The sequence below is a fragment of the Osmerus mordax genome, chromosome 1 (assembly GCF_038355195.1).
Source record: "Osmerus mordax isolate fOsmMor3 chromosome 1, fOsmMor3.pri, whole genome shotgun sequence".
In the NCBI taxonomy this organism is placed as follows: Eukaryota; Metazoa; Chordata; class Actinopteri; order Osmeriformes; family Osmeridae; genus Osmerus; species Osmerus mordax.
In genome coordinates this window covers 12,591,509-12,615,571 of record NC_090050.1, presented here as the reverse complement: position 1 = coordinate 12,615,571, position 24,063 = coordinate 12,591,509, and the positions used below count along the sequence as shown (strand labels likewise).

The window sequence follows — 24,063 nt, the reverse complement described above, 5'->3', positions numbered from 1 at the left end:
AATGGCGCTGAGGACATCTGGTCCTTCCGCACAGCTGGATGTCAGATCTGGAGAGTATTTCCAATTATTTACACATGGAGGCTGTAGCTAATTTTATTTACATATCTTTGTGTGTGTGTGTGCGTGTGTGTGTGACTGTGTCCTCAGGCTGTCTCCCAGGGACGTTTGGACTCAACTGTAACCAGGTGTGCCAGTGCTCTGAGACAAACCAACACTGCCACCCGGTGTCTGGGTCGTGTTACTGCGCCCCAGGGTTCCATGGGCCCCGATGTGACCAGAGTACGTAGCAAACAATCAGGCCTTCTTCTACTTGAAACACTCTGCTACTACTAGAGTTTGTCCACTACGTTTCTCATTGTAGTTGTCAGTTTTTGTCTAGTCAAGGTGTTCAACAATGTTTACTGTCTTTTAGTTAATTAATTCTCTCTTCATTGATGGTCCCTGATCAGTAACAGCCTCTATTCATCCATAGTCTCTCCTCAAGGTCCGTCTTCACTGAGTCACTCCTCATTCATGGTGTGTGTGTGTCTGTGTGCACGTGTGTGTACTTCACAGAGTGTGAAGCGGGTCAATACGGGCCTAACTGTGAGAGGAGGTGTCAGTGTCTGAACAGGGGCAGGTGCTCCGCCTCCACTGGGTCGTGTGAGTGCCTGCCTGGATTCATAGGGGCACACTGCAACATCAGTGAGTTCGCCTTCACCTCATCTGCAACCCAGCATCTCCATCATTCTAACCTTCCAGACAGACTTGGTGCCAACTAGTGCATTGCCGGTTGACGGTGAACAGGGTTATATTTATTTCTTGGCTCCATTACTTAAAGTAGCTCAAAATGGCTGTATATAGTAATATTTATTTGTTGATGATTCAAACCACATTATTGCCTGGCTGGTAGGAAACCAGCGTCACATCTAAGGTGTCTTCAGAAAGCAGTCGGGCATCGCAATAACATCACTGAATTGAGTATGGTAAATGTTCAAATGTGTTTGTGTGTGTGTGTGCCAGCTTGCCCAGCGGGTCGTTATGGTCTGGACTGTGCCAGGGTGGCGCTGTGTGGAGAGGGCGCGCAGAATGACCCCGTCTCTGGCAGATGTGTGTGTTGCCCTGGGCGACGAGGAGAGGACTGTGGACATGGTAGGGTTTTAGTAGTTGGTTTGAATTGGAGCGATGCTGCTTAGAAGCACGTCTTAGCTTGCTGTCCCTTCAAAACATATAGTTGTCAATAATCAATGTACATGTGTGTGTGTTTCTGTGTGTGTGTGTCCAGGCTGTGCCCCAGGCTGGTTCGGAGCAGACTGTCTCCAGCAGTGTAACTGCAGTAACGGGGGGGTGTGTGACGCTGTGTCTGGTAACTGTACCTGTGGTCTTGGCTGGACAGGACGTCGCTGTGACACGGGTGAGAGAGCAGAGCTACTCTGGAACTGGAGAGCCGAGGGTCAGAGTTAGTCTACAACAAGAATCTGTGTTTATTCAAATATCTGCCTTGGTTTTGTTGTTGTGACTGTAGAATGTTTCTGTTTGTCTAATCTGTGAACTGCTGACAAAGTTAATATGGTGGAATGTAGTTGTATCACTCATGACCAATTGAATCTGTCTGTGTGTGTGTGTGTGTGTGTGTCAGAGTGCCCTGCTGGAAGGTTTGGTGCCAACTGCCAGCTGAGGTGTGAGTGTCAAAACAACAGCACCTGTGACAGAGTGACAGGAACCTGCCAGTGTGGTCCAGGGTACTACGGACGCCAGTGTGAGCATGGTGAGGCTTCAGTACACACACACACACACACACACACAGACACACACACAGACATACACACTCAGAAATGCTCACACACATACCGACTCAGACATACACACTCAGAAATGCACACACACACACACACACACACACACACAGACAGACATACACACACAGAAATGTTCACACACCCAGACATAGAAAGGCACTCACACACAAGTACACACAGAAATGCACACACAACCCACACAGTCCAATCTACACACAGAATGTTAAAACACAAACACATCAGCATACACCAGCCGAAACAACCCCATCCAGTGTGCATTCAGGGTGGTGGCACCAGCCTAACGTAAGCTGTGCCCTTCCCTCTCCAGAGTGCCCCCCAGGTCTCCACGGCCCGCTGTGCCAGCTCCAGTGTGACTGTGTGAACTCAGCGTCCTGCCAGCCCTCCTCTGGCCAGTGCATCTGCCCGCCTGGATATCATGGAGCCCGCTGCCAGAGAGGTGAGCCGGACACTACAATTATGTTAGCCTAGCCTAGCCTGGCCACTTAGATGAGCTGGCCACTAACATCCAGAGTTAGCCCAGCCTAGCCTGGCCTCGGATCAAACTGTTATGTTTTGCCACATAACTCCACAGGTTTATTAAATATTGTATCCAATGTTGTGCCCCTCCTTATCCATCTATACCCCCTCCCCCTCCTCTCAGAGTGTGAGCAGGGCACGTTTGGGCAGGGGTGTGCGGGAGTTTGTGACTGCGAGGAGGACGCCCCCTGCGACCCCTTGACTGGCAGGTGTCTGTGCTCCTCAGGGAAGACAGGTGCCAGGTGTGACATCGGTAAGACTGACTGGGTACATCGCCTCTTAACCTGTCTACATAGTTAAACAGACTATAGTCTTACCACTCTGTGTGTGTGTGTGTGTGTATGTATATGGGTTGTTGTGTGTGGTTCTGTGTGTGTGTGTGTGCGATCAGACTGCAAGGCAAACCGCTACGGGCCAGACTGCTCAGAGAGCTGTGAGTGTGACAACAGGGCCCAGTGTGACCAGCGTAACGGCCGGTGTACCTGTCTAAATGGCTGGATAGGACTCACCTGTCAGGAAGGTAATGTCACTCACACACACACTCACACACGTCTTACAACAGGGGTTCTAGTTGACAGGCCCGGAGACATAGGGGCCGATACCGTGGTGCTCCGGAGCATGATGGTACACATACTTACCCACTGAGCCACAGAGGGTTCCTGCAAAGTTACTTTTTCTACAAGACAGTGTAATTGCCCTTATGCCAAAGGACAATGTATGTTTTGTTTCTGCTAATGCCAAGTTATGAAACAGAATACTCTGCCTTCTAATCATACTTACAGTACCAGTCAAAAGTTTGGACACATTTTCCCATTCAAATGTATCCAAACTTTTGACTGGTACTGTACAAAACAAGTGAAAGTTTGCTGAAGCATTTCTAAGAACTCGTTCAAGAAATACAGTGACGATAAGTAGACTTTTCTTGAATAGATTGATTTATTTAACACGGTTAAATATTAAACAGAAATGTACAGCGCACCGTCTATTAGGGGTGGAAATCTTTTGGTACCTCACGATTCGATTCTTGGGGTCACGATTCGATAAAAAATCGATTCTTTTTTTAAAATTTGTGAATCGATGTGAACGGCTAGAATCTTGATTCATATGTGTATGGATTTTTTCCCCCACCCCTAACATTCAGTAGCATTCTTTACGCTTTTTTGGCGAATTAAACGGCGTGTGTGTTCGTGTCGGCCTCTGTTCATTTCCTAATGTTCTGAAATGCAAACATTTTTTGACTACTTTTTTTAAAGGGCGAGCGCCCGTGAGCACCCACGGAGGAAAAAATAAATCGGCACCGATGCCCGGAGAGACGGAGTGAATGGAAGTGACCTGACTAAAAACCCATACTCTGCAGATTTAAACACCTCCACTTTTTTACCCATAAATGTTTTTGCTGACACTGGGTTCGTTCGGGAAACTGGATTGAGCAGACATGATGACTCGACGCTTCTCCCCCAAAGGTTCCTTCTCAGGAAGCTGTTCGTCTCTAATGAGTCTTTCCCGTGGAGACCAGGGTAACAAGACTAGGAAATAGCCTCAAACTTTACCATTACACTGAGTATGTTTCTAGGCACACAGACCATGAAATCTTCCCAAAAGTGCCAACTCTCCACCCACCTCCCGGCTGTGTTGAAAAGATTTGGAGCCAGAATGTACTGTTCTTATTGAGTCCGATGTGGACCTGTGTTGGGCTGGCTGACAGTGCTTGCCTCCTGACAATAATGTCTCAAGTGGCTTTCAGCTCTTTTTTTCAGCCTGATGATACATGGGGGAGGGTGTGTGTGCTTGAAGCCATGGCATCTGGTGACGTTTATTTAACGACATCACCCCCAAATCTATTTTTTCAATTAATATAAAAAGTCCAAAATATTTGGAGGAAGACAACCGTTTTCATGGGGTGAACTTACATTTTCATGTTACTAACAGACCAACACACAACTGAATTGCAGTATCTTAAAAACATTTTTTTTTATCATTGATGAAGATTGTATAGATTTCAAATCTATTTATTAAAAAGTATACAACATACTTGTGGCTTCTTGTTTAAAGGTAAGGCTAAAGTCATTTTGCTACCTACATAGCTAGCTAAAAGGGGCAAACCCAAGCCCCTGCAGTGAGGCCTCAGCTAACATGGTACACACACTTAACCAGTGAGCTACCAGGGCCCCAATACGAAATAAAAGAACAATCCAAATGTTCCTATATATATATATATAATTTTGTTGTAATTAGTTATACTTTCGTCTCCTCAGGTGGATCCCCACACCTCACCAACAGAAGCAGGAGAGACGACTCACATCAAGACAATGTTTTATAGCGCCCCCTCCTGGCCAGAAGCTGCAACACACCCCACCGACCAGCCTCCCAGGAACAGAGGGCAGCACCACTGACTTGACTGACTGGAGTCGACAGAATGAAAGGAGAACATGGAGGATATTCAGACAGACTGGGCCCAGGCCCAGCTGTGGACCAGGACGCTCTCAATGGCCAGTGTGGCTGCACGGCACCCACACATGGAGAAGTTAGACTCTCTGCTGAGAAATGCACACACTCCGTGCTTGTTCTGATATGGGCACTGATTTTATATGTGTGTGTGTGTTTGTGTGCGCTCTCTGAATCGTGCAGGGGCTAGTGCTTGTGCTCATGTATGTACAATACTGTGTGTGTGTGTGTGTAAGTGTGTGTTGTGGCCCAAACAGAGGTCAAGACCAGGGGTGACGAGTCAAGTTGTCGCTATAGTGTCAAGTCTCCTGTCCCTGGCGCTGTTCTGATGCTGGGTGGAGGAGGTGGGGGGGGTTCTCCTCCAGTGAGAACCTAAGAAACATCCAGAGTTCCTTTCAGATTTCGGAGATCTGCTTTGCTGAGGATCTGCTATTTGTTCGGTAAACCATCTTATTAATTGTTTATGTTTTTGCCAATGTTTTGTACGTTTTCGTTTGTCATCTCTCACTACTTAATTCATATGTGGTGTTCCTAGGTGCAGTATATCCATTGTATAGAGATACATTATAATTAAAGCCAGAGAGAGGTATTGCTAGATGTGATACCACAGTTTCATCAACCGAGCCAACAAACATGGCCCATGTTGCTATTATGACCTCACAAAAGTGCATTAATAATTAAGGTGTAGCTATGTACTGTACAGTACTATGACCTCACAGATGTGCACCAATAACTAAGGTGTAGGTATGCACTGTACAGATGACCTCACTGATGTGCATTAATAACTTGTGTGGTTATGTACTGTATTATGACCTCACAGAAGTGCATTATTAACTAAAGTGTATTGTAAATGAATGCCATGAAGTTACGTTTGCCCGTCAATGTATGAAGTGATATGCTATAAAATGTTGGTGCTACGGTTTCTATTTAACCCACTGTGCTGTGTGTTAGTTATGGGACTAGGCCGGCCTCATACCTGTCACTATGGTAGAGGCAGTTCCTCTGCTCTGGTCATGCCTGTGTGGTTAAGGTAACTCTGACATCCAGCTCCTCAGTGACCCGTGTGGACGGCTTGTCTTCTTGAAGCGTTGATGTTGTTCCGTCTCCTGGCTTCCCCTCCTGAAGGATACCTTCATGGTGTTCCAAAAGCGTGTCATGGTTATGGTATCTATAGCTGTTGAAGGTGGCACATCGGGTGTGATTGCCCACGCGCACACACACACACCATTGCAACATGATCTGAGGAGACAGGAGCCCACCCAGTTCAAGGTCACCCCTCTTTCAGAACATCCTGTGTGTGAAGTGCTATTTAAGTGGGAAGGTAGATTTAGCTCGGTAGTAAAGACTGGAGCTCAAGAGGTTCAAATTGCCCACTTCTGTACATCACTGAATAAAATCACCTACTAAATGAATACATTACATCACCTGAAGTGTTCTATATTTAAATGCGATCAAGTCTATCATATGAAGATTGAAGCTATCATGGACCGTGGGTCATGATGTTGCAGCTCTGCAGATCTCATTCACAGAAGCAGCCGTTTCAGTTTTTGCATCCTAAACCAAATACGACCCACAGCCCTCCTGCCAAGCAGAGAAGGGCCCGGACAACACAAAGACACAGACACAGGAAATTGTTATATATCATTCTTTTTTTTATGTTGTTCGTTGTCATTTCCTTAAAGACCGAAGCTGTACATTTTGTCTAAATTTGGATTCAAGCACAGTGCAGTTAGCAATGCCTGCAAATGAAAAGAAAACCAGAAAGAAAAAGGCAGAGGTGATCACGACCATAAATATATACAAAGTTCAAACTATGTACAAACAGAAGATGTCTCTCTCTCAGGATAGCTCCATTTCCAATGAGGGACTCCATCTTCTACTCGCAGCATTCACGGCAACTAACAACGCTTTATTTTCAGAGTCAATCTCTCTTTACATTGATACAGTATGAAGACGGGAACAAATTCAAACCCCATCTCCCCCCCCCCCCCCCCTTTTTAACTACCTACATTTAACATTAAAGGCTCCAACATGACAAACCTGTTTTCAGCTGGCTTGTTCCATGAGAATGGGACAAGTTATATTATTACCTATACCAGGCGGGTTGAGTTTCTGACAGGTCGATTCAGAGCTACAGTAATGGATGACTGTCTAACAGCTGGCAGGATTGTACAAGCCTTGAAGAACATCATTTTAAGATGACATTCTTTAACTCTACATCCATTTGATATATTGGTATAGTTGTTAGTACTAAGAGGGGCACCAAAGATATATAACTGAGTTTAGCTCTACACTGGTCAGGGTAACTGGGACTAGGCCTTTACTGGTCCAGGTTAGTGGGACAAAGTCTACACTGGTCTGGGACACTGGTACTTGGTATACATTAGTCTAAGTGACTGGGACTAGATGTATACTGGTCCATGTTACTGGGACTCAGTCCCAGTATCCAAGACCAGTATAGACAAAGTTGATAATATGGTCTGATTAACTAAGACCATGTCTACACTGGTCCGATTTACTGGGACTAGATATACACTAGTCAAATTGACAGGAACTAAGTCTATAATGGTCCAATTTACTAGGAGTAGGTGGTCTATGCTGGTCCAATTTACTGGGACTAGGTGGTCCAATTTACTGGGATTTTGGGACTAGGTCTATACCAGTCAAATTGACTGGGACTAGGTTTTTACTGGTCTGGATGAGTGGAACATAGTCTATACTGGGTGTTGATGACTGGGACTAGGTCTACAGTACATGTACATGGTCATTCTCACTCAGTATTTTACAGAAGGGTTGTTATCACCTAGGTAACCAGCAAGGCGCTAGGAGGATACACAGGTCAAAATGAAAGCGATAGTACGAGGGAAACTAGAATCTCATCCACGTCTGAGGATGTCACAGTTTGCTCAGACAAACTCCTCCCGATTGGAGGGCCGTCAAGTCTGGACTGGACTTCAGTACTTTTCAAAATGGCTTTAATATGTCACACTCTTGAACGTCACACGTTTTATTTCCCTGCTAAGAGAAGCTAGACACACACAAAAACAGGAGTTCTGAATTGATCGCATATTTGTCATCAATTCCGTTTTTTTTCCCTTCCTTTTCTCACTTTTTCCTCAGAGAAGACTTGAGTGGCTTTCGCCACTTCAATTCACTCAGACATACCACACATGACAAAATAAATGTACGCCTACCAACAGATACCGACCTTAACAACAAATAGGCCTACACCCCGCCCCCCCCTTCCCCCAACACACACAGTACCAACGGCAATGACATGAATGTATTATTTGCTGTAGTTAAACCGCGACGCGTCGGGCCAGGTGGAAGGACCAACACGCGCCTCATTCACGCGGCCCCACACGCCATCCAGATCCTTCCCATCCTGCCGCGTCTCCTCGCGGCCTCGCCTGGGCAGCGCCAGCCCGACAACATCCGTAACGCCCTCTGCATGCTCCCAATCGCCGTGCAGACACCGCGGCCGTCTCTTCAGTGGGGTCGAGGCTCCTTAATATTCACGTGGGTTAGTTAGCGGCTGCGTGAGCGCGCGCGGCCCTTTTGCTTGTCGGAGTTCGGCGGAGGTCCCCGGAGTTAGGAACGGGAGGAGGAGGGTCCATGCTTGGAGGACATAGGAGTGGCTCATGCTAGCCACTTGGTCACAGTAAGAGGGCGCCAGACGGCCAGGAGGGAACCGACGGCAGACACGTTGACGTCAGCCCTCCAGTGGGACGGGATCCAGCGACGCCGTCCTAGAACAAGTCCGTCTGTCGTCTGAGTAAAGAAAACACCTTATCGTTCCTAAAGCCGTTTATAGTGCACGTATAGATGGATATGAGGACGTCTTCGTCAAGCCCGACAACGGCCTGGTCGAGTGAAGATACATGGGTGTATACTGCAAGTGCATAAGTCCATACCATAGATAGATTATTAAGCTCGATAGTACATGCTTTATGACGAGGATGGGGGGGGGGGGGGGGGGGGTTTGGTGAGACACACTTGAACGAGCCGTTGAAAGATGTCGGAATATCTTTGGCTTGAGCCACGCGGAAATGTCTCTGGGTCGGACAGGAAGTCGCTTACAGTGTCCACACAATGTTAGAGACGCATACAGTGTCCTCACCATCGTCAACAACAACAATAGTAATGACAGGCGTCTGCGCGGCGCACAAGTCTCTCACATTCTGTTTCAATCCCTGAGCTGCTGACTAGAACCAGCCTCCCAGCCTTCCCTTCATCCCTCCCTTTCTGCTTCCTATCTTTCCTTTTCTCAGAGTTTCAATTGACCTATTGTCTTTGAAGACTTGAAGACGTGAGACTAAGCCACTTTGCTCTGATTGGCGACTGTCTACGTCTGTCACACTTTTGGAAATAAAGAGACAGAACCCTGATAGGCCATCCTGACACGGGGTTTGTGTCAAAGAATTTTAGAGAATAGTCAAATAGTAATTACAGAATAGGTCAAAAGTGGGTCAGAGCAAGGGCTAATTTAAGGATGAGTAGGGGTGATGTAGATGGAGACTAAATTCAGGTTCGATAAGGTTTGAGTAGGAGTGTAATAGGTGGTGGAGTCAGAGTTTAGTAAGGATTAAGTAAAGGTTGAGTGTTCAGTGGGGATGGAGTAAGGGTGCCCAGGGCTCATTGAGAGTCCCAGACCTGTTTACTCCCAAATCCAGCCGACACCCTCCCCCTCACTGAACCCTCCCCTGTGGATAACCTGTTTCCGATTTGGACAGGTGAAAGCCGGATAGTGGCAAATCCAAACAGCCAACAAGATAACTTTAAGGAAAATGGCTTACTTCAGTCAAATCGCCTGGTTTATCTGTGGAAGTGTGGGGACTGGAGCAAGAGCGTAGGGGCTGATCTGAGATGGAGAGACTGTCCCACAACTATGCAGGATAGAGAGGAGGACTGGTGGAAAGGAAGGCCCAGAGGGGAACTCTTAGTGAACTACCTATAAGCTTCCATCCATCCATAGAAAACAGTATATATACCCATCCTCCTCCTGCCCTCCTCCTCTTCCCTCCCTCCATGTCTCTACAGTACTAAAGTGCTAATCGTTTCCCAGCCTGGGCACAAGGCTGGTGGATGTGGAGAGTAGACAGTGACCCTGACAGGAGGCCATGCCTGGAGACACAACCCTCCAAACACAGACGAGTAGCTATGGAACATGTGCAACAGGAGTCGCTCCCGTGTCGTCACACGGTCCAAACGGTCATTCCCATTGGTAAGCAATCAGTTCTTAGAAAATAAAGCTTAAAGTAAATAAATCTGTCTGCCAAGCAAGCATGTGCTTATTAAGATATATATATATATATATATATATGTATTTTTTTCTTCTTCAACTTCAAAAAGGTATTTTCATTGGTGTATATATATATTTTTTACTTGTTTCAGCTGAATTGAATGTATAACGGTTTGTATTATCTATGAGCGCGTATTCTTAACAACCTTCCTATCTCCTGTTCTCTCGCCATCTTCCCTTATCCCTGGAGGTGACTATCTGTCTCTATGTGGAGGGTTTCCCCCCTATTCTCCTTTCCCTTTTGGTCTAAGTGAGTTCCCCTGGGTGGGCCAGGTGTGGCCAGACTCATGCGCCAGGGGCTCACTCAGTAAAAGCTCAAGCAAACAGAGGATCAGGCAGAGGTTGGGTGTGGGGGGTGGGGCGGGGGGGTGGGCGCTGGGCAGCGCTGCAGGGGGTGCAGCCCTGGGTGGGGTTAGGAGCGGTAATCCTTTTTACTGTAGGGCTTGTTCCCCAGGATGCTGTCCACCTCGTGGGTGATGGAGGAGGATAACTTGGGCAGGACCTGCAGGGGAGATCACAGTCAGCCATGTGTGAAGGAGGAGCAGAAACACACACACTTACACTCACACACACACTTACACACAGCATAACACACTTACACACAGCATGGTATTTCTCGCTGCCATAGAGCGGACCAGCCTAAAGCATTTGTATACTGTATATACAGTACATCTCGTGAGAACATTATGCCAAGGCCCTGGTAATGTGAGCGTAACATTTGAGAAAAGAAATATCAAATGCACTCACTGAGACCCCCTTCTCACCAACACACACACATACACACACACACACACACGCACAAACACACACACGCACAAACAGTTCTGCCCATCGAAGTGTAGAGGAGAAGCAGTTACAGTACAGTTCACCTGAGGCCAGACAGACTGTGTTGAGAGGACAAGAAGCCCTATTGGTTTGAAAATCCCATTAACCGAATGCATCTTATCAAGCAGAGGCAGTGCCTGGAGCCAGTCACATAACACTGACGGATGACCTCATCACCTCGCACAGCAGAGCATCCATGCATATTACGGCAATCTTTATGTGTGTGCGAGAGAGCTGCCGTATTCCACAGATCTCTGGATTGTGATGCACGAACATGGACGGCAGGGGATGAGTCGGACGAGATTTACAACCGTTTAAAAAAAGAAAGAAGAGCCGCCGGTCATAAAGAAATGACTGCACTTCAACAACACTTTTTACCTCCCACATCAACACACACACACGCGGTCACGAACATGGCCACAGTACAGAAACATGGACACGCGCGCGCGGCCTCACCTGTATTGCTCCAATGTTCTCCATCAGCTGGTCAGCGTTGGACGCTCCTAACAGGACGGAGCTCACCCCTTCGTTCCTCAGGCACCACGCTGCAGGTGACGGGTAAACAACAATGACATCCTACCCACCGACAACACACACACACACACACACGTATGCAAACAAAAAAGGCACGCATCCACTTACGCAACATCAACGCACCCACACAACATCAGCTAACGCATGCAGTAACACTACAGATGCTACACACACACTACACAAATGCTCTAGCCCTACACGCCCTACGACACACCCAACCTGTGCCTTTCTTCATTCTGGTACACATACCCAATCACACTATACATACCCAATCACAATCACACTAGACATACCCAATCACAGTAAACATGACCAACACATACCCAATCACAGTAAACATGACCGACACATACCCAATCACAGTTGACATGACCAAAACCAATTTAAACCCCAACTGTCAAGCCAGCAACCACTTCATGACACACACACACAGCCACTCACACACATACAAACTCTACATCTTTTCACTCAATCATTCAAGGGAGAGTGGACCTAAGATGATAACATAGTAGGCACTGAGGGTGTGGAGACGTCGAGTAATCCTGCTGGATTATAATCTCCATCTGTATAGAGCAGGGATGACCATGCAGCTGTCCTCCAGGAACACAGAAAGTAGTGTTCCCCCTGGATTACCGTGGAAATGAAATGCTGACGAAAGGATTCCCTGCGGTCAGTACAACAATATTTGGACCAGGAAAAACTTGATGACACTAAACAGGAGACGGGGTTGTCATTTATATCCTCAATATATCACCTTCTCAAAATACCACTGGGCCCAGGGTCAGGGGCCAGGGGTCAGGCCTGACAAGTATTTCATCTTTATGACTTCTTTTAATCTGTTTCAGGTACAGGGTGATGTACTGAACAAGCCTATCCACTAAATCTGCACTTTTATTTTCTGGGAAAGAAAAACGGTCACACTAACAATCCAGGAAGTAGATGTGCGGATGTGAGTCCTCTCAGGTTGTCAAAAGAAGAAACTGGGGGTTGCATGGTTACCTAGCTGTTGGCTAATGGTCTGGCTAGCTAGCTGTGGCCTGATGGCTTAGAAAGTTAGCTCTAGGCTAATGGATTAGACAGCTAACTCTAGGATAATGGATTAGCTAGAGGTTGGTTTACAGTCTGGGAAACCTAATCTATAACTTCAATACTGCAGGAGGGAAAAATCTGCCCTGATCTTATCTGATCTGGGATGTGATCCTCCAGATTTACAGCCTCTCTCCTTTCATTCCACCTCTCCCTCCCCAGGCCCTCTGTCCTAATCTGCCTCCGCGGATAGAGCATCTTTCAACTCACACATTCCCTTCTCCGTTCTGCCTGACTGTGAATCAATACCGGCCACTCACACAATTTATGTCTGGGATGCCCTTTTACTGCTGACAAGGGGAAAGGGAAAACTCCCTGTACAGGCACACTCACACACACACACACACACACACACACACACACACACACACTATTGTGGCCCATGAACACATGCAGTACTGTGCATAGCATCGCCATTCAGAACCATAGAACCAGACTGGCTGACCTTTACACCACTACCACGACTGAGCACGATAAATCAACAATACAGACACTCACACACACACAAACACACACCAACGGTCAGTCACCGGAGCGAGCGTGCGGCAGAGGGGACGGACAGACAGACAGAAAGAGAGAGAGCGGCAGTGTGTTTTGGTTTGGTTTCCCCCGCGTACCGATGGCTAGCTGTGGCAGAGTGCAGCCCAGCCTCTCCGCGATTGCCTGCAGCTCTTTCAACTTCGCCTGCTGACGCCGGCCCTCCTCGCTCAGGATCTTGTCCTTCAACCACTGGTAGCCCTGTCGGAAACAACAGCAGCAGCACACCGGCTCAAAACCAGAGCCCTGCCCGCGACCGGCCCCACGGAGGCCAACCGGTGACAGCCAGGGCCCTGCTTTCAAACACGCTGCTCTGGCTTCCAGGAGGCCCTCACCTCCCTCTGCCTCCCCTCTACCTGCCCAGGGGGACCCCAGCCTGGACACACACACACCTACACACACTGTGTGTGAGTGTGTGCGCAGGGGTCATGCTTTCACTCATTTGTGTTATGACTGGAGAACTTAAAGATTGGTATAAGAATAGCGGGGGGAAGGGTTTAATTGCTCACTAGTACAGATATTGACTACAGATTCAAATCTCCCTTCCTGTACGTCGCTTTGGATAAGCGGCTGCTAAATGGTCCATTTCCATAAGAGGAGTGGATGTGTCTAAGCTGCTACAGGGAGCTCAGCTGAGAGGGCTGAACACGCGTGTGTGTGTCTACGCTCCTAATCACAACTGAACCTCCGCAGAGAAGATGTTTTGTAATGAGCTGCGCTGTGCACGTGAAGTACAAAATGTCAACAGGAAGATCGTCACACACACCACCAACGACAACACCACAAACTTCCACTGGCCTCACGCCAGACCACAGAGGTAACACACAACCTTCACTGCACACTCAGCGCACCCTGTTTCTAAGCGCCACTGAGACAGAGTCTGGAGATGTGTGTGTGTGTGTGTGTGCCTCAACTCGGGGACATCAAATATTGAGCACTTCCACAGCTGCGGTCTGGTAGTCTGTGTAAACAATGCGTGTTGTCAAGATGCCCGACAAACAGACAAAACACATTCAAGGTAAGAGACACGGCGACTTTCAGAACCTGAAAGACACAGAGAACATTGGTTATGACAGGAAGCAGGGAAGGCCGGGGACACGGGCACAGAGGGAGGCAGGAGGAGCAGACACACACACACGGGGGGGGGGGGGGGGGGGGGGGGGGGGAGGTCAAACAGCATCAGAAAAAAGTTTGCAAAATAACCTGAGTGTTCGCCCCGCCTACGGCTCTGCCTTTGGGAGAAAGTTTGCATTTATAGAGCACCGTACTGATTTCACCATGCTGGACGAGCCTGTATTGGACAGTCATAGCTGGGTATTTAAGTGTTATCTGATCCTGGTGTGGGGTGTGTGTGTGTGTGTGTGTGGGGGGGGGGGTTGTACCTTCAGAGATGCTCGTGAGTAGGCAGGAACCCCACTGTCATATTTCCCTGAGATGATGCCACAGGCTAGCGGAGACCATGTCATAGCCCCGACACCTGAGGGTGAGGGGACATCATGTCAACAAAAACTGTAGAAAAGTATTTCGACTCTATGTAGGATCTGTGTAGTCTCTCTATAGCATCTCGGTAGCATCTGTGCAGCGTCTGTGCAGAATGTGTACAGTGTCTGTGCAGCGTCTGTGCAGAATGTGTACAGTGTCTGTGCAGTGTCTGTGCAGAATGTGTACAGTGTCTGTGCAGTGTCTGTGCAGAATGTGTACAGTATCTGTGCAGTGTCTGTGCAGAATGTGTACAGTGTCTGTGCAGTGTCTGTGCAGAATGTGTACAGTATCTGTGCAGTGTCTGTGCAGAATGTGTACAGTGTCTGTGCAGTGTCTGTGCAGAATGTGTACAGTGTCTGTGCAGTGTCTGTGCAGAATGTGTACAGTGTCTGTGCAGTGTCTGTGCAGAATGTGTACAGTATCTGTGCAGTGTCTGTGCAGAATGTGTACAGTGTCTGTGCAGTGTCTGTGCAGTGTCTGTACTAACCTATCTTGTGGAAGAGCTCAGGCAGCTGCACCTCCACCTTCTCCCTCTGGAACATGTGGTACTCTGCCTGCTCGCAGATGGGCGGGATCTGGTTGAACTGGCGCGCCACGGAGTACGCCTCCTACAGGCGACACAGGGAGCAGCGGTTCCTCTCAAGCCCTCAACAGGCCACACCAGGAACAGTGAGGTGTGTGTGTGTGACTTACCATGATCTCCATAGGACTCCAACGAGATGTTCCCCAGTACATGGCCATGCCCTGGTTTATCACGTGGGTCATCGCTCGAACCGTCTCTGCCAGACCAAACGCACGCGTGCGCACGCAACACACATGGTTAGTTTCAAGGGAGTGGAGTCCCGGTCATCCAGAAGGAACAGAAGAGAAGGAGGGGATCCTTCTCTGAATCGCTCCTCCCGAGGTTTCCTCCATTTTTTGGGTTGGTTTAGGGGTTAGTTCCATGGGCGTATGTGAAGCCCTCTGTGACATTGCTTGTGAAATGGGCTATACATATGAAACTAGATTTGATTTGAAGAGAACGGGATAAGAGAGGAGGATGAGGGTGGAGGAGAAAGGAGGATGAGAGAGGAGAGGAGCAGACAAGGGGACGGGGATGGTCCTACGTTCCCTGAGGCCAGAGAGAGAGCAGAGGCAGATGGTCTAACTAGCTATGCAGACATGGATTCAGGGCCCCCCGTGCCACCCATGTAAACTGGCTGAACTCTGGAAAGGGCAGATGGGCTAAATAAATAGAGAAATGGACAGCTCCTGCAGCTTGATAGAACTACCAGCAAGGCTTCCTTCAGGTCAGACAGGGGGGGGGGGGGGGGGGGGCGAACTACCCAGGAACACATCTCTGGGGAGCAAGGAGGGGAGGGGGGGCTCAACCACTACATTCAGACATATCTGAAAGAGATTCATGAACAACCACAAATGAGTAGTCTCAACACTGACTACAAATGAGTCCAGGTGGTAACTTGAACGGACGTTGAGACGAGACTAATGTCTGCCTGAGAGGCTGTGGTGTCCCCAGGATGGGGGACGGGCAGGGCTGGGGACGCCCTGGTGACGAGCCGTGTTCAGACAGCGTGCTCTGACCTCCCAGGCCAGGCGCACAGAGGAGAGGGACAGGATGAACACAGTGTGACATGAGGCTCAGCACAGCACAGAACATTCATTTAAATAGACCAGTACCACCCCTAGACTAGACTAGTTTAAACTAGTTTAAACTAGTCTAGAATAGAGTCAAATTAAACTCATGGCAGTCCCGGGTTCTACTGTCTGAAGTTGAGCTTCAAAGCCAGTGTATGCACTGTGGCCTGTGTTATTCCGTGACAAGGCATGTAACATTCTGTGGAGGACAGATGTTCACTGGCTTGAGTTGTCTCAGGGACATTTCTTAGTTAAACTGGAAGGGATTGGAACATGGATGTAGCCAGGCAAACAGAAGGGAGGGATGAAGGGAAGGGAGGATGGTAGTCAGAGGAACAGCCATAAGTCAGGGACAGGTACGTCACGTGAGCCTCACCTTCCATAGGAGTGTTGGGGTCTGGTCTGTTCGCAAACACCACATCCACGTACTCTAACTGCAGTCTCTCCAGCGAGGCCTTTAAACCTACAGAACGACACGCCGACAATTATTTCCTGCTTTCCTCTTCTCCTCGTAAAAAGGAGTAGTTTAACTCGGTAGCGTGGTTAATCCCAGCTCCACTGTCCTCTTCTCCTTGTGGCTGGCCAGCATCTGGCAGGTTTCAGTAATGACAGGGATTCTACCAAGGGGAAGCATGTGCTGGCTCAGCATTACCCACAACCCCCCCACTAGAGCCTAGCTGTTCCCTGAAGCCATAGTGATTCATTAAGGAGGAATACATTTGATATGTTTTCTAGGGGGTGGTTGTACAGTGTGCAGTCAGCAGTAGAGGTCCAGGCCTTGCAGTGTCAGTGCTCTGTGTGGCCGGACACTTACCTTCTATAATGTGTTTCCGTGACAGGCCTCGCTCGGTCTCTGCTCTGTAGGGGATGAAAGCGCTAAGCGTCAGTCACAGGTTTTACTGGTTCTACTGGTTTTACTGGTTCCACTTCCATTAGCAGATGACACGGCCTTGTGGATGACAGTGACACCGTCTCTCAAAGCTTCTCATGATTAGTTCTGATTATTGGACTTCTTTAGCCAACGCTTTATCCAAAGAGGGATTTGAACTTGCAACCCTCTTAACATGCAGTCCAATGTTATCCTACTGAACTACACCCATTCTCTTCATGCTACATTGTTGTTATTTCTATTATTTCATTCGATGACGTGTAGCTGTGTCATCACTAGGGGACGGAGTCTCAGGCAGGAAGAGTGTGTGGATCATGTGACCCTGTACCACTGTACAGCGGGTGATTGGCATGTTCAGTCGGGTCAGCTCCATGGCAGCTTTACTGAGCCAGTAGCAGATACAATATCAGATGAGCCAGGATTAAACTTGATCCCATTAGCAGCCGTCACCAGATCCCCCCCCCCCCCCCATCACAGCCTCACTGACGTCAGCATCACAGACAGACAAATGTCTGTTTGTATTCATAAACACCCTACTGATTGACTGGATAACATTACCGTAGAATAGATGAAGGTCAGGAATAGATTTTGGTTTGTTATTGGCATGCGTACTAGCTTCAGTCGGTAGAACATTTAAATGCAGAGAGAGATGAAACTTGAGGTGAACCTACTTTCCACCCCAGAATATCTTGGTCGTAATCACCAAACTGGAGCGCCTGAAACAGAGATGAGCAGCAACAACATAAACAACACTGCGTGCGTCTGCCATGGCACCTGTCACACGCGGTTTGTAACCCCCAGAGTGCAGTTGGCTTGCTTTCCCTCACACCGCGTACAGGCCGCTCTGTGTGAAGGGATGAGTCTGTGAAGGGTAAATATGTGAAGGGATGAGTCTGTGAAGGGTAAGTATGTGAACGGATGAGTCTGTGAAGGGGTGAGTATGTGAAGGGATGAGTCTGCGAAGGGTAAATATGTGAAGGGATGAGTCTGTGAAGGGTAAGTATGTGAACGGATGAGTCTGTGAAGGGGTGAGTATGTGAAGGGATGAGTCTGCGAAGGGGTAAATATGTGAAGGGATAAGTCCTATGAGTTGTGACAGGCAGGATGACGGAGCCCAAAACATCCACTCCTTTAGGTCACTTATAAAACGCCAGTGCGTGCAGTGCACGCATGCTAGCTCCGTCGGTGGACACACACACACACACACACGCACACGCACACACAGACAGACCTGGCTGTGTGGGCGGCAGGCTCACAGGCCTGGCGCTCCAGGCTGATTCATTATTCAGCATCCTTGACGAGGGACACAAGAGCTCTGCCATGGCCTTGCTACCTGCATTAATCTTTCATGTTCATCTCCCTCGCCCCCCCATCTCTTTCGGCCTTCCTCACTCTCTTTTACAGTCAGTCACTCTCTCTCCCTCTCTCCCCCCCTTTTCGGTCTCTTCCCAGACAGTGGCAGACACACCAGGTCAGGGTAGAGAGGTGATGCTCAGGATGCTCCTGCCTTCACCTACCTCCAGCCCTTCTTCTTGATGACATTCCCCAACACCACCTCCGCTCTGTGGGAGAGAGAGAGAGAGAGAGAGAGAGAGAGAGAGAGAGAGACAAAGGTAGAGAGAAAGATAAAGAGAGAGAAACTCCCCATGTTGACAATGTGGCAGACTGCTAAAGTTAGGATTTGGCCAGATAAAATTGAGCATAGCTGGACCACATATAATAAGGCAAGGTATAGTAGGCTATTATGTCAGACCAGGCTAGCCTGGTGTGTGGTCTAGGCTAAAATAGGCTAATCCGTGTTAAACGGACACACTGAGACAGGCTGGGGTGCAACAGATACTCTATGAATCATTAGCAGCAGTGGGGGCGATAATTACTTCTGCGTGGAACTCATAAGAGACGGGGACGCTTCTGTTGGCAGGTGATAACTCTCCCCTCTCCTCTCCTCTCCTCCCCTCTCAGATCCTCCGCTCCCCTCCCCAATCCCCTTCTCGCCTCTCTCCCCTGGACCTTCAATACCCTTTTACCCGCCTCTCCCCCTGCCTGCAGCCTGCTGGTGTGAACAGAGGGAGAGGAGGGGTGAAGGAGGAGAGGAGGACGGGGGTGGCTTCTCCCAGGCTCACAGTGCCAGCAGGGCCCTGCCCTCAGTCCAGTACCACCATCTTCCTCATGACTGGAGATCTCCACTCCACTAAGAGTGTGTGCATGTGTTTGTGTATTTATGAGTGTGTGCGCATGTGTGTGTGTCTGTGTAAGAATGTGAGCATGTGTGTGTGTGTCTGTGTAAGAATGTGAGCATGTGTGTGTGTGTCTGTGTGTGCGTGTGTGTGTGAGAGAGAGAGTGTGGGCACGTGCCCATGCAGGTGCCTGTAAAATCCCTTTGCGCTCAGTCCTTCAACACAGGGTCAAAATACTATCTTTCTCCAGAACCACATCCAGAATGTGAGGTTGTTTCATAGTTGGAACAGATGAGTTGTGTCTGTATTTAGTGTGCTGAGAGCAGGCGCTTTTTGCTCATACCCTGTGGTATGAGCTGAGGCCATATTGACAGGATGTCCATGTTTGTCTCTGTGGCTCAGGGTTTAGTCACTCTGATCCCCACTCTTCCCCCTCTCCTTACATCTCATCATCCCCCCACCTCATTTCTGCTCCTCCTCTTGTTTCCCAGTCCTACCCTCCACTCTTCCTCTCTTTTCCTCCTCTTCTACTCCCCCCCGCCTCCTCTCCCCTCCTCCGCTCCCTCCCTCACCCCCCTCCTCCTCCACTCCCTCCTTTCTATCCCCTCCATCTCCCCCCCCCCCGTCCGTCCTCTCCTACCCTGTGTGTGGAGCTCACAGCTAGCTGGGGCAGCCTAAGCCCCACAGCTCAGCAGCAGAGATCCAGACACACACAAACGGCACCTCTAACACATGAGCCACGCTGGTAATCTGAGGTTTTGAACCACTGTCACAGCTCTAGTCATGAGGAAGGTCACACGTCATAATCTCTGTCCCCGACGCAGGTCATGCAGGCCAGCGCAGGACCTCTCCCTGGATAAGGAAGCTACGCGTTGAAGTGTTTAACAAGAACCTCCTTCCAGCCTGAATTGCAACTGAGATCGATGACGTAATAATCAATTAATGGCATATTATCACAAGCGGTCGTCTGGAACGTACCGGAACTTTAGTTCCGAGAAGGATTTAAAATAAGATGGAGGGGTGGTGGGGGGGGTGGGCGGCGGGCGTTAATCTAAGGTACGGTTGAGGAAAAAGGATCATCTCTTGGATTATTTCAATTCGTCCCACCGACGACAGATCCAGATGAATCCAGATGGGCAGCAGGGCTCAGAGGAGGAGAGGTGCTGATCTTAAGACTGCTGCAGTCGACAGCTCACCCCTCCCAAACCATGTCCAACCCTGCTGCTACCAGCACGCTCAGTCACACCTGCCACGGATGGACCTGCCAGGCCCAGAGGCCACATAAAGAAAACCCTTTAGAAGGCTGTCATGGTAAAAGGGCGTGTGTGTGTGAGGGGGGGGGGGGGTCTGAAAGAGAGAGAGTGTGTGAGAGTGTGTGTTCAAGGCCAGCAGAGGCAGGGGGCTCCCTCTCGTGTTTATGCAGACAGGTTTGTAGCGCTGACCTTGGCGGTCCCCTGCTCCCCCCCCCCCCCCTCACTATGGGGGGGGGGGGGGGGGTCTTTAAGATTCTAATCACACAGGGCCACGGGCAAGGCCCCCCCGTCCCAGAGCGGCCGCGCCTGTGTGCAGGGTCACCGCAGCTTATCTGTCACCCCTCGGCTCATGACTACAATCCCTGTGGGCATCGAGATCTGTTAACTGCTGTGTTCACCATCGTTAACTGATCTGTAAATTCTATATCTGTGACCTCCTTCTTTGACTGATCGGTAGCAACGACCTCGCACGTGCAAAGTACACGGGAGGAGGCGATCTCGAAAAATGATTGATTAAATTCCCCCTGCCTGAATATGTAAAGTCAACTGCATCCCCTCTCTCAGGTCTGATCTGTCTGGGTGCGTTTGGTTCGAGTGACTGGGCGATCGATCGGTGATCTGTGGGAGTGGGAGTCCTGCCTCGTACTCACTTCCCCGCGGCGTAGACCTCCGCCGTGTCAAACAGATTGATGCCGTTCTCATAGGCCAGAGTCATCAGCTGCTCAGCCATCTGTTAGGAAGGAGGGATGGAGGTGGGGAAAGGGGGCGAGGGGGGTCCAGAGAGAAAGACGGTGAGAGAGACGGGGAAAGAGAGGGAGAGAGGGGGGGAGAGAGGAAGAGAGATAGGGAGAGAGAGATAGAGGGAGGCAGAGATTGAGACACAGGAAGAGAGAGAGACAGACAGAGAGAGAGAGGAGGGATCACTGTTATGAGGTGCTGAGAGGTTTTTAATTATTTAGCCTCCGATCGTTCCTGCTTCGACTGCATGGTTCACTGATTTGCCGTACATATTACTGGGTGTGCGCATTGAGATCATGTGACGTATGCATGTATGTGTGCTTAGTCTCTGGCCTGCTCTCGACATCCATATGTATGCAGTGTAAGCCGAAATAACCCAGGCTTTTCCAGCAGTGTGTGTGTGTGTGTATTTGGGGGGGACTGGAATAACCAAATCCATCTGCTCTCACCTCATCTGTTATCTGTCCTCCGAATGTCACCCATGTTCCTGTGGGGCATCAACAGAGAAACGCTGTCAGCAGGCAATCAGACACACACACACACCACACTTTAACAGTTGCGCATACAGTAACTGTGGTGCAAAGAGGAGAGAGCTGGGATATCCTGCACCCTGTTGGAAGCCCCTTCTCACCTCACCCTGGCACAACAGAGTAGCAGCAAGGCCTTTGGTGGGATACGCTTGTAAACTCTCACCTCCGGTCTGATGGCAAATGTTATGCAGCACACATGAACACACACACACCCTCTCCATTCCCAACACTTACCTAACCCTAGGCAGGACACCCGCAATCCAGACTTTCCAAGGTTTCTGTCCAAACAGATAGAGAGAGAGTCAGAGAGAGAGAGAGAGAGAGAGTCAGAGAGAGTCAGAGAGAGAGAGAGAGAGTCAGAGAGAGAGAGAGAGAGAGAGAGAGAGAGAGAGAGAGAGAGAGAGAGAGAGAGAGAGATATGTCAGCATTAACACTGTTGGTTACAGGTGAAGTGTCGTGTCGCCTGTGCTGCAAGTCACTAGAGCCCTTTTCAAACTCCAACTTCATGTGTGTACTGCACATTCTGTTAAGTATCCTTATGGAAGAGATTGGTTGGAAGGTTTGAAAGAGATTGGTGTCTCTTGGCAATCCTTGTCTAAAATACACGTTCAACAAAACATGTCTGCTCTCTCTGGGCTTGAGTGGGTAATCTGCCCAGTACTGCTGGTCACCTGGTCCTATACCAGGCCTTTACTGCTGGTCACCTGGTCCTATACCAGGCCTTTACTGCTGGTCACCTGGTCCTATACCAGGCCTTTACTGCTGGTCACCTGGTCCTATACCAGGCCTTTACTGCTGGTCACCTGGTCCTAAAACCAGGCCTTTACTGCTGGTCACCTGGTCCTATACCAGGCCTTTACTGCTGGTCACCTGGTCCTATACCAGGCCTTTACTGCTGGTCACCTGGTCCTATACCAGGCCTTTACTGCTGGTCACCTGGTCCTATACCAGGCCTTTACTGCTGGTCACCTGGTCCTATACCAGGCCTTTACTGCTGGTCACCTTAGCAGCACCTGTGCTCCTGCAATGTCAGAGACAAAGCGTGTATGTGATTGTGTGTGTGTTTGTGTGTGTGTTAGTCAGTGTGCAGTGAGATGCGAGGGGGGATGCTGCAGTGAGGTTTCCTAATCTCTCCAACCACCCACCAGGCCTCCCCACCTACTACCACCACCCCACAACCAATCACAGGCCTGAATCCGGCTACGCTTTCCACAGCGACTCACTCCAAAATCGAGCACCTCTGAGCCAATCACAGCCCAGAAACGGACAGCCACAGCTTTGATTGGCTGCCTTTGTTCACATGCATATTCTATAGGAACTAATTGAGACGTAAGAGAACAGCGTTTGATGTTAATCATATTAAACCCAACAATTGGTAGACAAAACCCACGTCTTAATCAGCCAGGTTAGAAAATGATGGTGTAAAACAACTGCAAACAAACTGTACTTACACCGGATATTGCACACAGATACTCTCAGTGTACACGGCCCCTGCATTGGGTACTGACTGTTTTGTACAGTACTACTTACAAAATGTAGCTGGTCTGGGTGTTTGAATTTCCTTTGATTTCAAGTGAGAAAATGGGATCCTTCAAACCCTGGATTATAAAACATGATGTACATGATGTGTGAGTGTGTGTGTGTGTGGGAGCAGTGATGATGTAACATCAATGTAGGTGTAGTAAAGACAGTGTAGGTGTGTGGTATGTGGGACTGTCTCGTTTCCGGAGCCCAAATGTATATATTTGTGACAATTATTTCTGTGTTGAAATATACGAGAGAGGAAAAGATAGATATGAAATATGTATGTGTGTGTGGATGCGTGTGGGATTTTGACTGTGTGGGAGTCTTGTGATGCCATGCTAGGGTGGCTAAATTGCTGTGGTGACTAAGAACAAAACGCTCCTTTCTTCTGCTCGGAACAGTGAAAAAAGCTCACTTTACATGACAGAGACTCAAAATAAACCGCGCGTCATATGCAACTGAGCAAGCACAGAGTAAAGGATAAGCGTTCTTCATGTTGACAAACACTGGTGGTTCAGGTTCACTTGCAGTGTTTACACTGCTAGCTTTGGACATCACAGGAGTACCAACAGGCACACACGCACGTGCACACACCACACACACACACCACACACACTAGCACAGGCACACACCACACACACTAGCACAGGCACACACATCTATTGAACACATTGTTATTATAATATCTGGTGGTATTCTACAATGCCAAACAAACCTAAGAACTGATGACGTGATCTGTTGGTGAGGGCATTAAGAGAGCGTCCGTATAATTACAGCGGTGATTAGGCGAC

At 48.9% G+C, this 24,063-nt stretch overlaps 2 protein-coding genes across 6 annotated transcripts in view; one reads left to right on the top strand and one right to left on the bottom strand.

The window, feature by feature from the left end:
- The window catches only part of megf6b (multiple EGF-like-domains 6b), a 46,816-nt gene extending 40,945 nt beyond the window's left edge, over positions 1-5,871 (top strand). The window contains exons 29-37 of the mRNA XM_067245926.1: positions 148-279; positions 556-684; positions 1,003-1,131; positions 1,265-1,393; positions 1,619-1,747; positions 2,107-2,235; positions 2,440-2,568; positions 2,707-2,835; positions 4,571-5,871. Of these exons, the coding sequence (XP_067102027.1) occupies positions 148-279; positions 556-684; positions 1,003-1,131; positions 1,265-1,393; positions 1,619-1,747; positions 2,107-2,235; positions 2,440-2,568; positions 2,707-2,835; positions 4,571-4,635 (1,100 nt within the window). The 3' untranslated portion in view covers positions 4,636-5,871. The remainder of the gene's footprint in view (positions 1-147; positions 280-555; positions 685-1,002; positions 1,132-1,264; positions 1,394-1,618; positions 1,748-2,106; positions 2,236-2,439; positions 2,569-2,706; positions 2,836-4,570) is intronic.
- A 2,112-nt stretch (positions 5,872-7,983) lies between these two features.
- The window catches only part of kcnab2a (potassium voltage-gated channel subfamily A regulatory beta subunit 2a), a 71,277-nt gene continuing 55,197 nt past the window's right edge, over positions 7,984-24,063 (bottom strand). For all 5 annotated transcript variants that reach the window (XM_067239736.1, XM_067239822.1, XM_067239571.1 and 2 more), the window contains 13 exons: positions 21,983-22,026; positions 21,668-21,705; positions 21,131-21,210; positions 18,568-18,612; positions 17,722-17,766; positions 16,976-17,019; positions 16,538-16,624; positions 15,220-15,305; positions 15,014-15,134; positions 14,427-14,521; positions 13,125-13,245; positions 11,344-11,432; positions 7,984-10,564 (listed from right to left, as the gene is read on the bottom strand). In XM_067239736.1, coding sequence (XP_067095837.1) covers positions 10,475-10,564; positions 11,344-11,432; positions 13,125-13,245; positions 14,427-14,521; positions 15,014-15,134; positions 15,220-15,305; positions 16,538-16,624; positions 16,976-17,019; positions 17,722-17,766; positions 18,568-18,612; positions 21,131-21,210; positions 21,668-21,705; positions 21,983-22,026 — 985 coding nt within the window. In that variant the 3' untranslated portion in view covers positions 7,984-10,474. The remainder of the gene's footprint in view (positions 10,565-11,343; positions 11,433-13,124; positions 13,246-14,426; positions 14,522-15,013; positions 15,135-15,219; positions 15,306-16,537; positions 16,625-16,975; positions 17,020-17,721; positions 17,767-18,567; positions 18,613-21,130; positions 21,211-21,667; positions 21,706-21,982; positions 22,027-24,063) is intronic.